Here is a 17,543-nt window from a genome sequence, read left to right as displayed (position 1 = left end):
GAGCAACCCTGGCCCAAGTCTTAGGTCACAGGCTGTAAATTTTTGTTTATTGCCCATGACTTGTCCATGACTTTTACTAAAAATATCCATAACTAAAATGTAGCCGTAGGCATATCCCATCACTTGAAGGAGCAGATGAGATCTCCATTGCATTGCAGTGCACTACACTACATAACAGTCCAAGACAGGACCTGAAAAATAAACTTTGCAAGTTTAAATTCACCCTCCAGTTTTAAAGTTTTACTCGCGCTGGAATTTGACTAGGATGCTGCAGCTCCCCAGAAGTGCCACATTCTCTTTCATAAGCAGAAATCATCGCTTAGCTAGGCACCATGACTCCAACTCACTAGAAATGCAAGAGCACACAGCGGGCAGTGCTACCGAATAACACTTAATCAGGCTTTTCTTACCTCTTCCCTGAATACTGAAGCTTGTTCCTTACAGCCCGGTAAACGCTGGACAAAGCTAGCCACCTAAAATAAACAGTGGAAATAATGCCGTTAACACAGAGAGATTAATGGGACACCATCAACTCAGAAACCATATTTCCATCTTAATATGTTCTACCTATTCTAGTTACAAAAGATATCTGAAATGTCTATAGCTGAAAGTGAGGATAACAAAAGTCTCTTTTTCAGTTTGTCTCCTCTGTGCATCTGACAGCATGGTGCTCATAGTCAATTCCACGCTCTCCCATGGAGAGTCAGCCAGTTTCTCCCCTGCTGAAAAAGCCCTTACAAACATTGACATTATTTTTAAAGATTTACAAATTAATCAATCAATCAACCAGGAGGTACGATTTAGAGGGAGCTCTGTCAGAAAATGGAACTTTTGGAAATTAAGCTAATTTAAATGAGTTGACAGCGTCCCTTTAAGAGGCAAGATTTAGACTACTAAATATGTCTGACTTGCCTGAGGAAGGGGAACAACAGTTTACACACATGTGAAAAGTGGAAGCACTAGCGAGAGAAAGGAACTACCATTTGGTTATGGTGAAGCAAGGGAGTATAACTAGGACCAATGGGATTAAATGAAGAACAGTGAATTTTGCGTTGAGTAGCAGGCAGGGCCAGCTCCAGGTCTTTTGCCGCCCCAAGCAGCAGGAAAAAAAAAAAAAAGAAAAAAGCCGCGATCGTGATCGGCGGCAGCTCCACCGTGCCGCTTTCTTCTTCAGCGGCAATTCGGCAGCAGGTCCTTCCCTCTGAGAGGGATCGAGGGACCCACCGCCGAATTGCCCGAGGTGCCACCCCTTCCCCTTGGCCGCCCCAAGCACTTGCTTGCTGGGCTGGTGCCTGGAGCCGGCCCTGGTAGCAGGAAAAACTTTCTAATGGTGAGATGTGTTCGACTGTGGAATAGTCTCCCCAGGGATGTGGTGAAAGCCCCGTGAGTTAGGTTATTTAAAACTGGACTACACAGTGCACTATATCGGGGATGACAGAGAAGAAGAAATAGACTAGATGACTTTATGTGTGTTGTTTCAGTCTCTAACTTCCATGGTTCATGGAAGATTTGTATATCAAAGCATAATCTGTTCAAACAGCTCTTCCTAATTGGATGTTTCCTACAGGGAATAGCTCTATTTCAGAAGGCATGTTCACTTGAGTTGGTATAGATGTGATATTTCTCCCACCAATACAAATGGACAAGCCTTAAAAGGGACACTGTCAAATCCTATTTCCTCTCTCCTTTTTAACTCCTGATTGCCCAACCTCATCCTCTCCTAAAAAAAAAAAAAAAGGATTCAAAATGCCTTCTCCTACTGATTCTACTGTTTCTGAATTTAGCAAACATTAATTCTTCTCTCTCACTCCCATGAAACTATAAAGAAACGAAGCAAACAGGGTTCCTTCTGTTTACAGAAAACTCCCATTGATTTCATTGGAACTGTAGGTGCCCAGCCCCATTAGGATCAGGCCCAGGGTTTAACTACTATTGCCGGGCCAGCAGGGAGAGCTCTGTTTCAGAGGATCCACACAAAAAATGGTAACTTTATACAAATCGGAAATCTGGGGTTTCTGAATGGTGAGATGTGAATCCAGCAGCCTAGGTTGTTTGCAGAGGTAATTTCTCCTTGGTTTCCCCCATGGAAAAGTCCTGTAGAATTTAAACAAAAATGAAGACCTTTCTATAGGTTTCTGAATTGTGCTACAGAATTTAATAGAAAAATGTGTCCTACATGTTCTAGTACACGTAACAGGGTGGTCTGTCTCCTGCTTTAAAGGGCAGTGGGGGCCAGAGCCAGCCAACCCTGTTCCATGACATGGGCCCTTTAAGAAAACAGATGTTTAAGGGGCTAGCAGACAAACTGGGAACGGGAGCTAGGGTTAATCAAGTGGCTACCCCCGAACATAATAAAAGTCAGCTGTTAGGTGACTGTCAGGGGCCAGAGAAGAACTGCAAGAGAGCAGCTCCCTGGAACGGGAACCAGATCCTGGATACTGGTGGGGTAGGGAAACCTGTCTGAATCACATGCTGTGAGACCTGTTAGAATACAGTAATAGGAGGTTCAAAGGCTCTCATTGTCTAAGATCCTACGCCTGGTCATGCATTAGCACTCCATCCACATATGGATGGGGGTCCTCCTCAGTAGATCTCTCCACCTCCAAGAGGAAGAAGGGCCCAGGTGCTTCATGCCAACATCCTTCCCCAACCTCTGGCCCATCAGAGGGTGCTCTGCACTGTCCGGGGCTGCATGGGAGTAGGGAGCAAGGGAAGCAATGATGTATGGCCAAGAATGAGACTGGGGGGAAGCTACGGTGCCAGGGACCCAGTGGGGGCTGTCAGTGACCAGAGTTGATTTGGAGATAGAGGATACCTCTGGCCTCCTGCAGATCTCCAGGGATCATCAGATTTGTGGGTGGGCTTTAGGGCTTTTCCTGTGGGATGGTAAACCACAACCTGCCCTTCCCACAGGGAAAGCCACAGAGCCCCCCATATGCTGTGTGGTGATCTCTGCGAGGACATGACAGAGATGCCCAGGGGAAAAGTCCCCACCTGTGGCTCTGCATGCTGGGGAGGGAAACAGGAGATCTGATCCATAGGTTTTAGAGTAATTTCTAGAGAACATCCTGTGACGCTCTGTACCTCGGGGGAACACCCTGCACCCCCATGTTCATCCTTATAATATGATTGTGTGGTGTCCAGTGCAAAGTTTGTCATGTCGGGTGTCTTCGGAAGGCTCTTGATGCACTGAGCTCTGGTCAAGTGAAAAAATTCTCTATGTTATAGGTTGTAATTTCATGTATATAGTTATGAGGCTGAAAAATGTGTCCTCATGGCTTAAAACAAGCCCAGGCAAAAACTCTTCAGGAACAGAGGGGCAGTTCACACCTCATCAGGGCATGGATGGGACAAACCCAGCCCAGCCTCACAGGAACAAAGGACACTGGCCTAGGCAGCAACAAAGGATCTGTTGGACTCTCGAGTGAGTCACCCCCCTTCCCTTGGGGCTTGTCTACACTACCAAGTTTTGTTGACAAAACTTATGTCGCCCCCCAAAAGTCGACAAAACAAAAAATCACCAAAGGGAGTTCATACTTGCTCCCTCTGTCGACAGATCATGTCCACACTGGGGACACCATCGTCGACAGGGTGAGCAATGCACCGTGGGGACGTATCCCACAGTGCAGCGTTGTGGGAAGGACGAGCTGATCGCTGCATGAGTTCTCCCACAGCCCCCTCAGCTGCCGAAAGCAGCTCTGTGAGCTCTCCCTGCTGAGGAATGGCAAAGCCGTCTGTCCCCCTCCCCCATGACAGCAGTCGGCCTGCTGCTGTGTTCCTAGTGCCGGGCAGAACAGGAGCATTCCAATGATTTGCTCTGTTTGTTCCCCAAAGGGAGCCGCGCACAGATCCTTCCCGGAGCTTTGAAAGGGGAGGGGCGCATGCCTGCAGGGCAGCAGAAATCAAAACACTGAGCAGAGCAATCAGGGCAGGCATTGTGGGATACTGGTGGAAGCCAGTTCTGTGGACGAAACCATCAGCAGTGTTTACACTGGCTCTTTGTCGACAATAAAGGGAGGGGAAAAAACAAAAGTCTTTCGTGGGGTGGAAGTTTTTTGTCGCCAAAGCTGGGCATTTTTCGAGACAAAAGTCCCATCGTAGTGTGTACGCTTTTGCTGTTTTGTCGCCAAAAGGCAGTTTTTACCTCCCACTCGCGGCTGCGGCTCCTTCCCAGTGGGACGCGCCTCCTGCCGCCCCGGCCACATGTGGTGCGCGTCCCCTGCGCATAGTCTCCCTCCTGCCGGGAAGGAGCCGCTGGACGCGCGCCGCATGTGCCCGGGGTGCGCCGGGGGGCGCGTCCCGCCGGAAAGGAGCCGCAGCCGCGAGCGGGAGGGAGAGGCATGGGGCTCCCCGGCAGTAGCGGGGATTCGGCCCATGCCCCCGCGCCGCCCACCCAGCCCCTGCCCGCTCCGCACTGCCCCCGCCCGGACCCACCGCGCTGCCCCATTGTCTGCAGGGCTGGAGCAGCCTTTAGGCTGCGCTCCCGGCCCTGGTGTGCAGCGGCCCGGGCAGGAGCCCTCTGGCACGGCGGGGAGCTCAAAGCTGTCTGGGGAGCTCTCTCCCTTGCCAGCCCCCCTTTGCCTGCCCGGTGCTTGGGTGCCGGAGCTGACTCACCAGCTCCAGAATCCAGGCGCCGCTACCCCCTCCCTCCAGGCTTGCGCCGCCATGCAGCTGCAAGCCTGGGAGGGAGGAGGAACGGTGCGTGGTTGGGGAAGAGGCGGGGCCAGGGTGGGGATTTGGGGAGGGAGCCAATGGGGGAAGGAAGGGGCGGAGGGCTGCGAGTGCCAGAGCGGAGGGCAAAATTTCTTGTTTGTCCAGTGTCCCGACCAAACATTGGTGGGGACACGGGACAAAGAAGCAAATATCGAGACAGTCCCGATAAAATCGGGATGTCTGGTCACCCTACAAGTGACTGAAGCATTGATCAAAGGGGAGAGCCTGGCTGAAGGGTAACCAGCCTGCCTGTGGTCGGAAACATCTAAGTTTGTAAGGGCAATGAAAGTGTTAAGGTCAGCTTAGAATGCGTTTTGCTTTTATTTCATTTGACCAAATCTGACTTGTTGTGCTTTGACTTATCACTTAAAATCTATCGTTTGTAGTTAATAAATTTGTTTGTTTATTCTACCTGAAGCAGTGCGTTTTGTTTGAAGTGTGTCAGAGACTCTCCTTGGGATAACAAGCCTGGTACATATCAATTTCTTTGTTAAATTGATGAACTCATATAGGCTTGTAGCGTCCAGTGGGCATAACTGGACACTGCAAGATGGAGGTTCCTAAGGTTGTGTCTGGGACGGGAGATATTGGCTGGTGTCGTTCGGTTGCACAATCCAAGCAGCGGCTGGCCAAAAGTGCCCACTCACGTAGCTGGGAGCAGCTTACATGCCAGAGGCTGTGCGTGAACAGCCCGGGAGTGGGGGTTCTCACAGCAGAGCAGGGTAAGGCTGGCTCCCAAAGTTGAGGACTGGAGTGGCCTACCAGATCACCGATCCAGAGAACACCAGGGGAATGTCACACATCCTCAATATCATGAAATTCTATAGGGCTTCTTCCATAAGGGTTGCAATGAGGTCTTAGATTTGAGGTAGGATATTGAAGTCTCCATAATTCTGGCATCTTAAGTACCCCTTTCCTTTGATTGATACTCCCTCTTGCATAGATTCTATTCTTACACCTGATAACAATTTTGAAGGTAGTGGGATGCTGGAGTCTAAGCCAGCATGCGGCCTCCCTGTAATAACATATCAAAGTAGGAGTGACAAGACCATGTGAAAATATGCAAATAGGAGCTAGTATTAACAAGAGCTTTATAATCCACATACAGCTTGCACAAGGACAATCTCCCACAGCCTTCAGTATTAACATCTCATATGGGATTAATTAATGAGCAATTCAAGCTCTGTTATATATTAATATATCCCTGGGACTCGACCCTCCCAACCCTACCATCTAACTACTCTTTGAAAACATGACAGGAAGCGTTCAATAAATAACAAGCCCTCATTCAAATGACAGCTCTTTTTGATTGGTCAGTATTATTGACAACAAGCCTTTACTTGGGTGTCTCAGATTACTGCTGGTCATTCATTTCAGCGGCTCTCAGACCTTAGAGATTAAAATAAATTATTTTTCTTTAATGTGGGTTTTGTAAATTAAACAGATCTTTAGTTTCAGACTAAAGGAGAATTTTCAGAGTTCAGAGGCACCTGGCACCAATCACTGACCAACGACTGCCTGGCAGGAAGGTGTTACAAGTCCAGGTTTCAAGAGACCAGCTCTAGTTCGTGCCCACTAAAACCCAGGAAGTCCTCTGTCTTTACCTTCTTCACAGGCCTATATTACATTGTACGTCCTGGTTCTCCAAGTGCTTCTTTCATGGGCATCTCATTGACTCCAGGGGAATTCTGCAAGATTGGATCCTTTTACTGATACTTAGGACAAAAGCTGATATGCCCTGGTGTAACAATTAAGGCCAAGTAGGCCTATTTTAATTGTTAGCCCTACTGGTGAAAAGTGGGTCAACGTTCATGAAGTGTCACAATGATCTGTTACATAAAACTGTTTAGGAAAAGCTGTGAGAAGGAGGCAGACAGACGACGTTCATTTAAACAGAAAGGATCCACTGACACCACTCCAAGGACTGTGTTAAGAGGAGCAGAAATCAATTAACCAAAATTGGAGTGTCAGAAACGAGGCCTAATTGGTGGACAAAATAACAAGAGGAGGGATTATTACACCCACTATCTTTTTGGAGCTGTTAAAAAAGACTTTTTAGGGGGGGTGGGGTGTGTGTGTGGGGGGGAAACAAAAGCAAACTTTTTTTTTTTAACACTATCAGTGCAGTTGCAGCAGCAGGATTGTTGCCGGGACTCTCGACCTAGATACTCCCGTGGGGAGGTCTGTTTATCATTACTGCACCAGCGAGGATCCCAACCTGATACAGGTGACATCCTGCCTTACGTGCTCCCTTTCTGCCCCCGTCTCTCTCCTTCTAAGCTTTTCACCTGATCCTGAAATGAACCGTACTGCACAGCACCCGCACGGGGAGATGAGCCAGCCATTGCAGCTCTGCTCAGCCGGAGAAGGGCCAGTGAAGGAGAGGGACCAGACCAGACCAACCAGACTTTGGCCCTGACTGGCGTGCTGAGCCAGGTCCAGAACAACGGCTGTTATGACCAACCTTCCAGCCCAAAATATCTGTCTGTAACTGACCAGGCGCCCGTACCCTGAGAACAGCAACAACAGCTGCATTTCCCCCATCCCCACTATCCTCTCCCTTCTGCGTCTGCCTCTTTTGTCTAAAGGAGGAAAGCAACTATCATTCCCAATTCAGAATTAAATAGCAGAACTAAGTTTATTTCCTCACCCAGAAGGACTGGTTAACTGAATACGAGACTAACCAATATTCACTATCTCCAAAAACGGACTTTGATAGGTTTTGATTAAGTTTGTTTTGCATAAATAATCAATTTCTGTTTCAGGGCTCTTTACCTCGTTTTGATTCTTTTCCTTTTGTGTGGTTCAATCAATAAATTTCTAACACCATTTAATGTTGGATAGTGACTGGTTTATGTTAACACCTTTAACTCTCTGGGCCCATATATTCTATCAAAATGAATACAATAGCCCTTAGAAAGTCTCTGGTGTTGCTGTAACTGACCTCCTCCTCCAAATCCCTGGTGGTCACTGTCATAACATGTAGCAAAGACTGTAGCACAGACAAGCATAGTTTAGTGTATTCTGATGTTCAGTGCTCAGCATCCATACTGCCCCTGCCTCATCCCTGTCCTCACAAAGGACACATTTTTTGGCTTGTGCCCCACTCTGCTCTTTTATGAAACAGCCTCAACATTTTGTCCAAAAGAAAAATCACGTTCCACTTGTTCTATTCACATTAGCAGTATCAGGTGTTACAATTTTTGTCCTCCCTGGTTTTGCCGGATGATCTACTGGAAAACTGAAGTGGAAGTTTTCTCAGCTCTGAAAAGCAGGACACAGGGATGGTGAATCTTCTACAGAGAGATTTGTCTCTTGAAAGTTAGTTGTGAATTGAATTCAAACAAGTTTTCACAAAACCAAAGAGAACCCCTCAGTTTTAAACAATCGGACTAAGGAACCCACCCTGTCACAATTGCTCAGGTTACAGACTCTTGTGATGTCCTAATCCCTCTAGTCTCCAGTCTTCTGACGAATCCACCAGCATAAAGAGACAAGTTGAGATCTGATTTTCACAGTGTAAAAGGCAGGAGGGAAAAAACACTTGTTTGAAAATCTGTGAAGCCTCTCTATGAATCATAAAGTAGCAAAAAAGGTCACCAACTTTATTTTTTCTTTGCAAGACTTTTTCACCTCACAACCCACATTACCACAGGTTTCCTCCTGCATGAGCAGGCCAGCCATCACGCTCCAGGAGTCAAGCCTCTGACACTTCAGAGCTGGTGGTGCAATTCTAACCAATGCCCCAGGCGTCCAAGCAAGGAGAGCTACGTAGCACACAGCAGCAGACATGCTTTATCAGAGACCACCTAACTGCAGGGGACACATCTTATTTACAAGCACTGCATCTCGTAAGCTAGGACTGCAAAAATGTATCTCTGACAGCAGGACTGCTGCCTCTCAGAAATCAGGTCTTACTGTGGCCGGTTTGGTTCTGCATGTGAGACAGGCAGGGAGAGGAAGGAAGGAGGCCTCCAAGCATGCACAGCACAATTTTACTCTTATCTGCAATGTAAAGTGAGTCAACAGCAGAGTCAGGGGAGGAACAGAGCAGAGGAAGCCAGCGTCCACTGTCAGCATTTTGTTTCAGGCCTGAGAACGAAAAGGGTCCGGACTAAGCCGCGGGAAACAGATCCATAATCAGGGAAACACACATGGTTGGACAGTAGGGGGTTAATACAGAATTTTTTCAGGGGCTCAAGGTAAAAACTTTTGACTGAGTCAGGAATTTCCCTGCATGAGCCATCACTGCAAAGTAAACAGTTAAACCACTGCCTACAGAGGGGAGGAAAAAAAGATGTCTTCCAATCAGCACTAGAGAAAAAAGGAGTGACCCGAGATTCCATCAAGCAGAACAAGCAGAAAAGGCAGATGCACGGCACTCACCTCTTCCACGGTCCATTTGGCCACGCTCCTGGCAGTGAGGCCCGAAACCTCCGGCAGCAGCCTGCAGTGCTGCTCCCAGCAGAGATGGAGGCGGTGGGTCGGGCTGGAGGACAGGGAGGGCATGAAGACAGACTGATGGAGGGCCTGCTGCAGAGTGAATTCTGTGTCTGGAAACAGAAACAAGAGGAGTCAGAGTCAGTAGTCAGTCCTCAATTTGAAGCAATACCAAAAAAAAAGAAAAAAGTGTGTGTGTGTGTGTGTGTGTGTGTGTGTGTGGTGTAACACTTTGAAAGGGGAGAAAGGTGGGGCAGGAGCACAGACTGCTATTCCATGGCACACTGCACTCTGAGCATGCCCCCAAAGAAGGGAAGGAAAAAACCAAAAGCAAGGCTGCCAGGCTGGCGACGTGATCGTTAGCTGTTTCTAGGCAAAATGACGTCCTGCTGCTAACACAGACGATGTTTGCAGCGTTTTATTGACAAGGTGGAGGAGTTCTGGTAACAGCCTCTTTGGCTGGAAATAAATGGCACCATTCCAGTTCACAGCCCGTAACAGTGCGACGCATGCCAGATGATGGCCTGGACCAACTCCCTCCCCCACAAGAGACTCCAAAGCCAGTAATGCTCTAGGTTACCTCCAGACACCAATATTGCGCTCCATTTGTCAAATGAGAGTGAGGCTTAAAAAAAAAATCACTCCCCCGCCTGCCCCCCCCCATGAGCTCACTTGATAAGTGCAGAGTCATGGTCCTAAAGGGATTTGTCTGGTTATACAATGGGAACTGATGCAAAGGATGGAACAACATAGAACACGTTCCTCTGGGTTATAATGGTTAATGTTTACTGTCCCCTCTCCTCCCCTCACCAATACAAAAGGGAAGCATTTCTAAACCTTGGAATACTTCATGTAAGATTATGGTCAAGGTTAATGGTGCCACCATGTGGCAACAAAGAATTATGCTTTGCTACTTTACTGGCAAAAAATAAAAGCATATAACAAAGATAGGTTTCAGAAGTGGGCTGTAGTCCACGAAAGCTTATGCTCTAATAAATTTGTTAGTCTCTAAGGTGCCACAAGTCCTCCTGTTCTTCTTATAACAAAGATACAGTTTCTTCCCTTGTCACCCCTCTAGGGCCACTGAAAAGTGCTGGGATGGCTCTTGTGATTAAAGTCCTGCAGACTTTATCCAGAGAAGAGGTGCAGCTTGCCCCACATTGCCCTGGCAATGTACTTCACCCTTATTCTGGAGGGCCACCCATAGATAGGGGTGAGAAGGAACTGCAGACTCCATGGGCCATTTAGGTACAGTATTGGCCTTTCTACTGAGACTACCGATTGGTGCTCGTTGTGGTGGCGGTTGGTGATGTTCCGGTAGAAAACGGACTGAGGGTATGTCTACACTGCAGTCAGAGGGAAGTGTACCCAAGCTAGCTTTGATCTAGCTAGCTCCAATAACAATAGCAGTGAAGCTGGGTAGCACCAGCACAGCTAGCGGCTCAAGTACGTCCCAGAGCAGGGCTGTACAAGTGCAGGTTACCTAGGGAGTTTGCGGAATCCCCATCCTTGGAGGATTATAAGAACAAGTCAGACCAGGGGTGGGCAAACTTTTTGGCCCAAGGGCCACATCTGGGTTTGGAAATTGTATGGCGGGCCATGAATGCTCATGAAATTGGGGATTGGGGTGTGGGAGGGGCTGAGGGCTCTGGGGTGGGGCAAGAAATTAGGAGTTCAGGGTGTGGGAAGGAGCTCTGGACTGGGCCAGGAGGTTGGGGGAGGAGGCGAGGGCTCCAGCTGGGGGTGTGGGCTCTGGGGTGAGGCTGAGGGGCTCAGAGGGCAGGAGGGAGATCAGGGCTAGGGCAGGGGGTTGGGACTGAGGAGATGGTCAGGGGTGCAGGCTCCGGGCGGTGCTTACCTCAAGCAGCTCCCGGAAGCAGCGGCATGTCCCCTCTCTGGCTCCTACGCGTAGGGGCAGCCAGGGGGCTCCGCACGCTGCCCTGTCCAAATGCGCCGCGGTTCCTGGCCAATAGGAGCTGCGGGGGCGGCACTCGGGGCGGGGGCAGCATGCGGAGCCCCCTGGCTGCCCCTACGTAGGAGCCAGCGGGGAGACATGCTGCTGCTTCTGGGAGCCACATGGAGCCACAGCACAGAGCCAGGCAAGCCCTGGCCCCCCTCCCTGGCGGAAGCTCGAGGACTGGATTAAAACATCTGAAGGGCCGGATGTGGCCCCTGGGCCGTAGTTTGCCCACCCCTGGGTTTGACAAACACCAACTAGAGTTGGTCTAGGCATGTTTAATCTGGCCTCACTGTGGGGGGCGGGGGGGGTGGAGTAGATCAGGGGTTCTCAATCTTCCCCGCCCCGAGCCCTCTACAACATGCTATAAAAATTCCACAGCCCACCTGTGCCACAACAACTGTTTTTCGGCATCTAAAAGCCAGGGCTGGCAATCAGGGGTAGCAAGCAGGGCCACAGGAAGCCCCACAAAGCTAAGTTGCTGAGGCTTCGGCTTCAGCCCTGGGTGGCGGCGCTCGGGGCCCCAAGCTTCAGCACCGCACAGAGCAGCTTGGACTTTCTGTCCTGGGCTCCAGCCAGTCTAATGCCAGCCCTGCTTGGAGGACCCCCTGAAACCTACTTGGGGCTCCACAGGGGGCCCAACACCCCTGGTTGAGAATCGCTGGACTAGATGACCTCTTGAGGACCCTTTCAGCCCTACATTTCCACGATTCTATGAAATCCACTGGGGGGGGGGGGGGGGAAGGCAGGGGCAAGAAAATAAAACCACTAAAAGATGGAGCACCGGAAGAAAAGCTCCAATGGAAAAAAACCAAAGTTGCAAAGAAGAAAAGGCAAGTTTCCAAGACCAGCAGTATCCTCATCAGACCATGGGAAAGCGGCACAGGAAGTAGACCTTAGTCCAGCAGAGCGTCAATGCACTCTTCATTATTAGATACAGAAATCAAAAGGGGAAAGAGACAAAAATAAAGTCAGGTCAGGCAGTGCTTAGAATCTCTCTCCATATATGAGAAAATAATAAAAGTAAGAAAAACACCCCACAAGACAGAATATGCTACAGGAAGCAACCATCCCAAAATATAAAACAGGAGCTGGTTTATGTCCTTTTTGGGGTGTGGAGGGAGGAAACTATAAATAGTCACAACTATTCCTCTCTCAAGGGACTGTGGGATAACATCCTAAAAGGGAGACATAGTGAAAGCACTATATTTTGGATTATTTTAAAACTAGACAGGGCAAAGCAGAGGCTATATTTAGGGAGAAATCCTGTATTGGCCACCAGGGGGTTTACCCCTTCTGCCCGCACCATCTCTGACTTCCATGACCGTAAGATACATGTCATATGTCAAGCTATATATATTTTAAAAGGCAGAAAATTACCTATTCAGAGTTTAAAAACCCCTCCTCACTCAAATGCTCATAAAAGATTTGGAAGTTCCTCAGATTTATTCACAATACTCGATTTTACTGACAAATTTTTTCTTGTTTGGTCTTCTTTCAATGTTGTTCATCACTGTTATTTCATGTGGCCCGTTTGGTTCCCTTCTTGTCCCTTTTCTCCTTCAGTCCCCTCCATTCCTCTAATTTGGGTGGTTTTGCCCCAGTGTTCACCAGTGTTTATCCTTCATACAATACCTTTTGTTTATCTTTGGAGCAGGGGAGGGTAAGGTAAATGTGTGTGTGTCTGCTAAAAAGTCTGCATGTGTATGTGAGGTGTTATAAATACCACTGAGGGATGGGGTAATAACTAGGAATAATCAGAATTAAGATTTCTGTGTTTTAAGTGAACGTTGTGGGGAAAATTCCTAACTGTGGTGGAGGGAGGTTATTTCACATTTGAAGAGGAAGTGGCGGAAGCCCCTCTGCTGGATGAGAAGCTGTCAATCTAGGAATCCTGATACACAATAATAGGATGAACATTGTAAGTGACTCGGTCAATGAGATCTAACTGACATGTGATCAGACTGTCCTGTGTGAATGTAGTGATCTAACTCAGGCTTTGTCTACGTTACCGCTTTTGTTGGTAAAACTTCTGTCAGTCAGGGGTGTGAAAAAACACCCCCCCGCCCCCAAATGACATAAGTTTCACTGGCAAAAGTGCTGGTGAGGCCAGCACTGTGTCAGTGGGAGAGGCTCCCCTGCCGACATATTGGGGGTGGTTTAATTATGCCAGCAGGGAGAGCTCTCTCCTGCCTCTGTAAGTCAGTAGTGTAGACACAGCCTAAAATAGGAGGCTGTAGAAAGAGCAAACAGGAAAACCACAACACAGATGTTGGTAAGCAGCCTCAAGTACACACTTGGAAGACAATAGGGCGAGCTATTCGCGTCAAGGACCTTGTAATCTGTCTCTAACACACTGCAAGCCTTGTTTTGGCCAAAGCTAGGAGGGTGGAGATCAAAAGAACACTAAACAGTTAAAAAAAAATTTTCAGGAGGAGAAGAGAGAGGGGCTACGTGTCAGTAGCTCAGACAGGGAGACAAGCTGAGGGGTGTGTGTGTGTGGGGGGGAGATGGGAGCTGGTCCTATCTGGGTCCCCATGCCATGAGGAAGATGGGTAGACAAGGTGTCAGTTAGACATGCGTACAGTCTGAAAGGCTTTTGTTCTAAATAAACAGTACTTTGCTTTAAGGAGGCCAGGAGGTCACTGTATTAACCAGGGTTATTGCTCCCTGAGGGAAACAGAATGGCAGGGTCTGAGCTTAAGTCGGACATAATGAGATAATCATGGTTAATACACAGGGCTTTGCAACCCAAGATCTGGTCTGAGAGCGAGAGAATTGTATGAGTCCACCTGGAGCCAAGTGATGATTGAAGGCCCGAGAAAAGATGCACAAGACCAGACCAGGGGGGTTGCAGGTGCAGTTTGCCTAGTGACTGTGACAGCTCCATTGTTTTAAAGTCAGACAGAACAAAGCCCTGAATAAGACACTATCAGGCACCGGTAGGTCAATGCATGACAGTAAATAACTTAATAGCTCTGTCCATCTCTGTTGTCTATGATTCTGTCTAAGCAGGAGCGGCGCCAGGGTTTTTGCCGCCTTAGGTGGCAATGCTCCTACTCTGAGCATTCGGCGGCGGGTCCCGGAGTGAGTGAAGGACCCGCCGCCGAATTTCCGCCAAAGACCCGGAGCAGAAGGACCGCTGAATTTCTGCCGAGGGTGGCAAAATGCCGCCCCCCAAATCCTGCCACCCTAGGCAACCGCCTAGGGTCGCCTAGTGGAAGCACCGGTCCTGTGTCTAAGCTGAACTTAACTGGAACAGATGGATGTTCCCTAGACAGCCAGAGTCACTTCTGGCTGGCAGGGGCATATACGACTGATCATAGTGACGAGCACCAGGTAAAAATAAGAAATAGTAAGGCATCTGCCTGTTTAGTGATTTTTTACTGGGACCTTACTACAATGTTAAATCCTGCTAAACGCTAGGTCTGCGTGGTTATCTGAACTGGCTTTTTATAGTAAATCTGTAAGTTAAACATGCAGTTTGCGGAAGTACAACCAGTAAGAACCTTTTCTTTAAAAACTGACCCACAACTTGCCAGAGGAAAAACTCCATATTCCCTCCCTTGCTCTGTTGTGGCCTCTCTCTTATTTTCTGAAAACTAGAAAAATTTTAAAAGCCTAAAGAAAAAAAAAATCAGGATTCAAAACTGCTACCGTGTGATGCCTGTCTGATGGGATCCATGGGAAAGCAGCCAGTGACTCTTAGTCCAGCTTCTAGTGGACACGTGTTTACCATAAAGCCATCTCAGCAGAGAGGTCAAGGAGTGAATGGAGAATGAAACCCCCCTCACCCTTAGAAACTAGTTTCTCCATAAGAGGGGTGAGGGTCCATCAGTGGGACAGTGTCAGAGGTCGGCTAACTTGCCTTCCTGCTTCCTGGGCAGCAGCTGTGAAGAAGGGTGTAACTCTAGGGCATTGAATCTGATACCTCTAAGAGCCCTTAACATTTGCTTTAATACATTTGTGTGAGGAGGGGAGTGATTTGGACTGTAGCACACACGTGAGATAAGTGCCTGCAGCTAAAATGCAATGGTCACCAGAGTGAAGTACTAAAGATTCAAAAGCTGTGAAGTACCAAATAGTTTGATGGTTTCTTTACCTAAAACACACACACAAAATCAACCAACCTTTCCCTTCGTATTCCTGTTTCACTAGCTGGAGCTTTCTATAGGCATGCGAGCACCCAACCCTGAAAGCATAAATCAGTTATGTAAAAGTAACAAAACAAACAATAGAGACAAATTGTTTTTCTGCAATGAGTGTTAATGGGATTGTTACAAAACCCAAGAACTTTCCTCCTTAGAACTGGCAATCACATCCCCTATTCTCCCTCCACCCATCACCAGACATCTCTTGGGTAGTGCCATGCTGCTAAATTCACAGGAGGAGATGCAGATTTGGATCCATTGCAGACAAAGGAAAGAAATCCTCCCCCAAATGTGGAGAAATGTAAATGGGACCTCACCATCTCACTATACAAACTGCAAACCTCTGGACAAACTGGCTGCTCCACAGAGCAACTGCTCCCTTCCCCATTTCAGGTATAGCTGCTGTTGTGGGACACTTACCCACTAGTGCACTGAAACACGCTGCAAAGTCTCACTTACTTTTTTGGTTTGGCGAGGGTATCTGCAGATGATTCCTCTTCAATCCAATGCTTCTCTTGACTGTTTTCAGACTGCTCTGACAGACTGTGGACGCTGCTTCGACCCGATCTTTCGCTATCTTGCATGGAAGATTTTCTAGCGAGACAATAATTGAAGCTAATTAACTCATACATTCCACTCCTCCGGGAATGCTGGATGTTGTTTGACTTGTACGTGAAAATAACTTCTAAGCACCACTTCGTGGTTTAAACCGTACACTCCCACCCCCTGGTTAGTGATGCACAGCACTTTTCTTCTTAGCACTGATGCAGGGAGACGATGTGAGAGAAACCATCCCTCGCTAGCCCAGGCTCGCATCTCAGCAGCAGGAAGGGACCATGGAAGCATCAGTTCTGGTGCATCAAGAGCTTTAAACCTTGATACCTTTGGATAATATTTAAATAAGTTTTCATGGCTAAGTTTGGTGCATAAACGGAGCTGCAGCAGATGTGCAAGGCAAGGGAGAAGCAGAAGCAAGGGAGAAGATTTGCACTAGGAAACTCAAACCTCTCACTAGCAGGAAATGAATTGTTTAAAACAACAGTATATTACATTTCTATCCTGCCTGTTTTCCCACAAGGGTCCCACAGCTCCGTACAATCTTTCTACAAACAGCACCACTGAAACGCAGCCACCTTGGGAATGAGGCTGGCAACGGGGGACACAGAACAGTGCTGGGAGGGGAAGAGACATTTGGCCAAATACATTGCACTGGAGGGATTGCACTCCCTGCTAAACACGTCCAGGGATTTTTAACCTCCACGCAAAGCAGACAGAACATTAACATTTAATCAAAAAGACAACCCCCCCCCCAATAAATAGCACAACTGAAGCAAACTGCTGAGATCTGCAGTTCTGGCTCTACAGGAATCTAGGGGCATGTCTACACTACAAATCGACGTAAGGCAGCTGAAGTTGACCTAACTATGTAAGTGTACACACTACAGCAGGGGTCGGCAACCTTTCAGAAGTGGTGTGCCAAGTCTTCATTTATTCGCAGTAATTTAAGGTTTCGCGTGCCAGTCATACATTTTACATTTACAGAGGCCGGTCTGGGGTTCCGCCCACCGGCCCCTGCCAGCTGGGGTCCCGTCCGCCGGCCCTGCTCAGCACACTGCTGGTCTGGGGTTCTGTCCGCTGGCCCCTGCTCAGCCCGGATCCTGGCCGCTGGCCCTGCTCAGCCCGCTGCCGGCCAGGGATTCCGTCCATCCAGGCCAGCAGCGGGCTGAGAGGGGCCGGCGGCGGCGACCCCAAGCTGGCAGCAGCGTGCCACAGTAAATCAGCTCACGTGCTGCCTTTGGCACGCGTGCCATAGGTTGCTGACCCCTGCACCAGAGTGTTCCTCCTGCCACTGTAACTTGCCCGTTATGCACCTTGAGGAGAGGCGTAAAACTTGGGTTGATGTAGTTCGGGTGACGCAGTGTCTGTATAGTCACTGTGGTACTTGCATCACCTGTTGGCTGTCAGGGGGGGCTGACAGTCGGAGCCGTGAATGTTCACTGCTGGTAGGGTCCCTGTTTTGAAACTGAGTGGGGTGGAGTGGAGTGGGCTGTGAGCCCCCCACACTGTCTCCTTTAAGTCGGTGCAAGTGCTCCTGGTGAGGATGCACACCACTGACAGAAGGAGGGCTGTGTGGACAGGAAAAACAGCAATAATTACTGCGGTGGCTGTAAGTCGACCTAACATAGGTCGACTTAATTCTGTAGCATAGATATAGCCTAGGCAATTAATCCCTTAGTTCCCAGCTCTAACCAGTAATATGTTTCGGTTGACTCTTGCAGCCA

General features: G+C 48.5%; 1 protein-coding gene across 12 annotated transcripts in view; it reads right to left on the bottom strand.

Moving 5' to 3' along the window:
* The window catches only part of LOC101947078 (lethal(3)malignant brain tumor-like protein 4), a 76,019-nt gene that overhangs the window by 9,050 nt on the left and 49,426 nt on the right, over positions 1–17,543 (bottom strand). For 7 of the 12 annotated variants that reach the window (XM_024105842.3, XM_008168907.4, XM_042857337.2 and 4 more), the window contains 4 exons: positions 15,721–15,855; positions 15,241–15,302; positions 9,100–9,266; positions 411–473 (listed from right to left, as the gene is read on the bottom strand). In XM_024105842.3, coding sequence (XP_023961610.1) covers positions 411–473; positions 9,100–9,266; positions 15,241–15,302; positions 15,721–15,855 — 427 coding nt within the window. Of the gene's footprint in view, positions 1–410; positions 2,095–4,307; positions 5,729–5,766; positions 8,219–9,099; positions 9,267–15,240; positions 15,303–15,720; positions 15,856–16,972; positions 17,388–17,543 lie in introns of those variants that run through there. The other 5 variants (XR_010594657.1, XR_006176118.2, XM_042857335.2 and 2 more) reach the window with 5 other exon arrangements.

This window comes from Chrysemys picta, chromosome 23, assembly GCF_011386835.1.
Source record: "Chrysemys picta bellii isolate R12L10 chromosome 23, ASM1138683v2, whole genome shotgun sequence".
Taxonomy (NCBI): domain Eukaryota; kingdom Metazoa; phylum Chordata; order Testudines; family Emydidae; genus Chrysemys; species Chrysemys picta.
The sequence above is the reverse complement of the archived record's forward strand: the minus strand, read 5'-3'. Positions and strand labels throughout refer to the sequence as shown.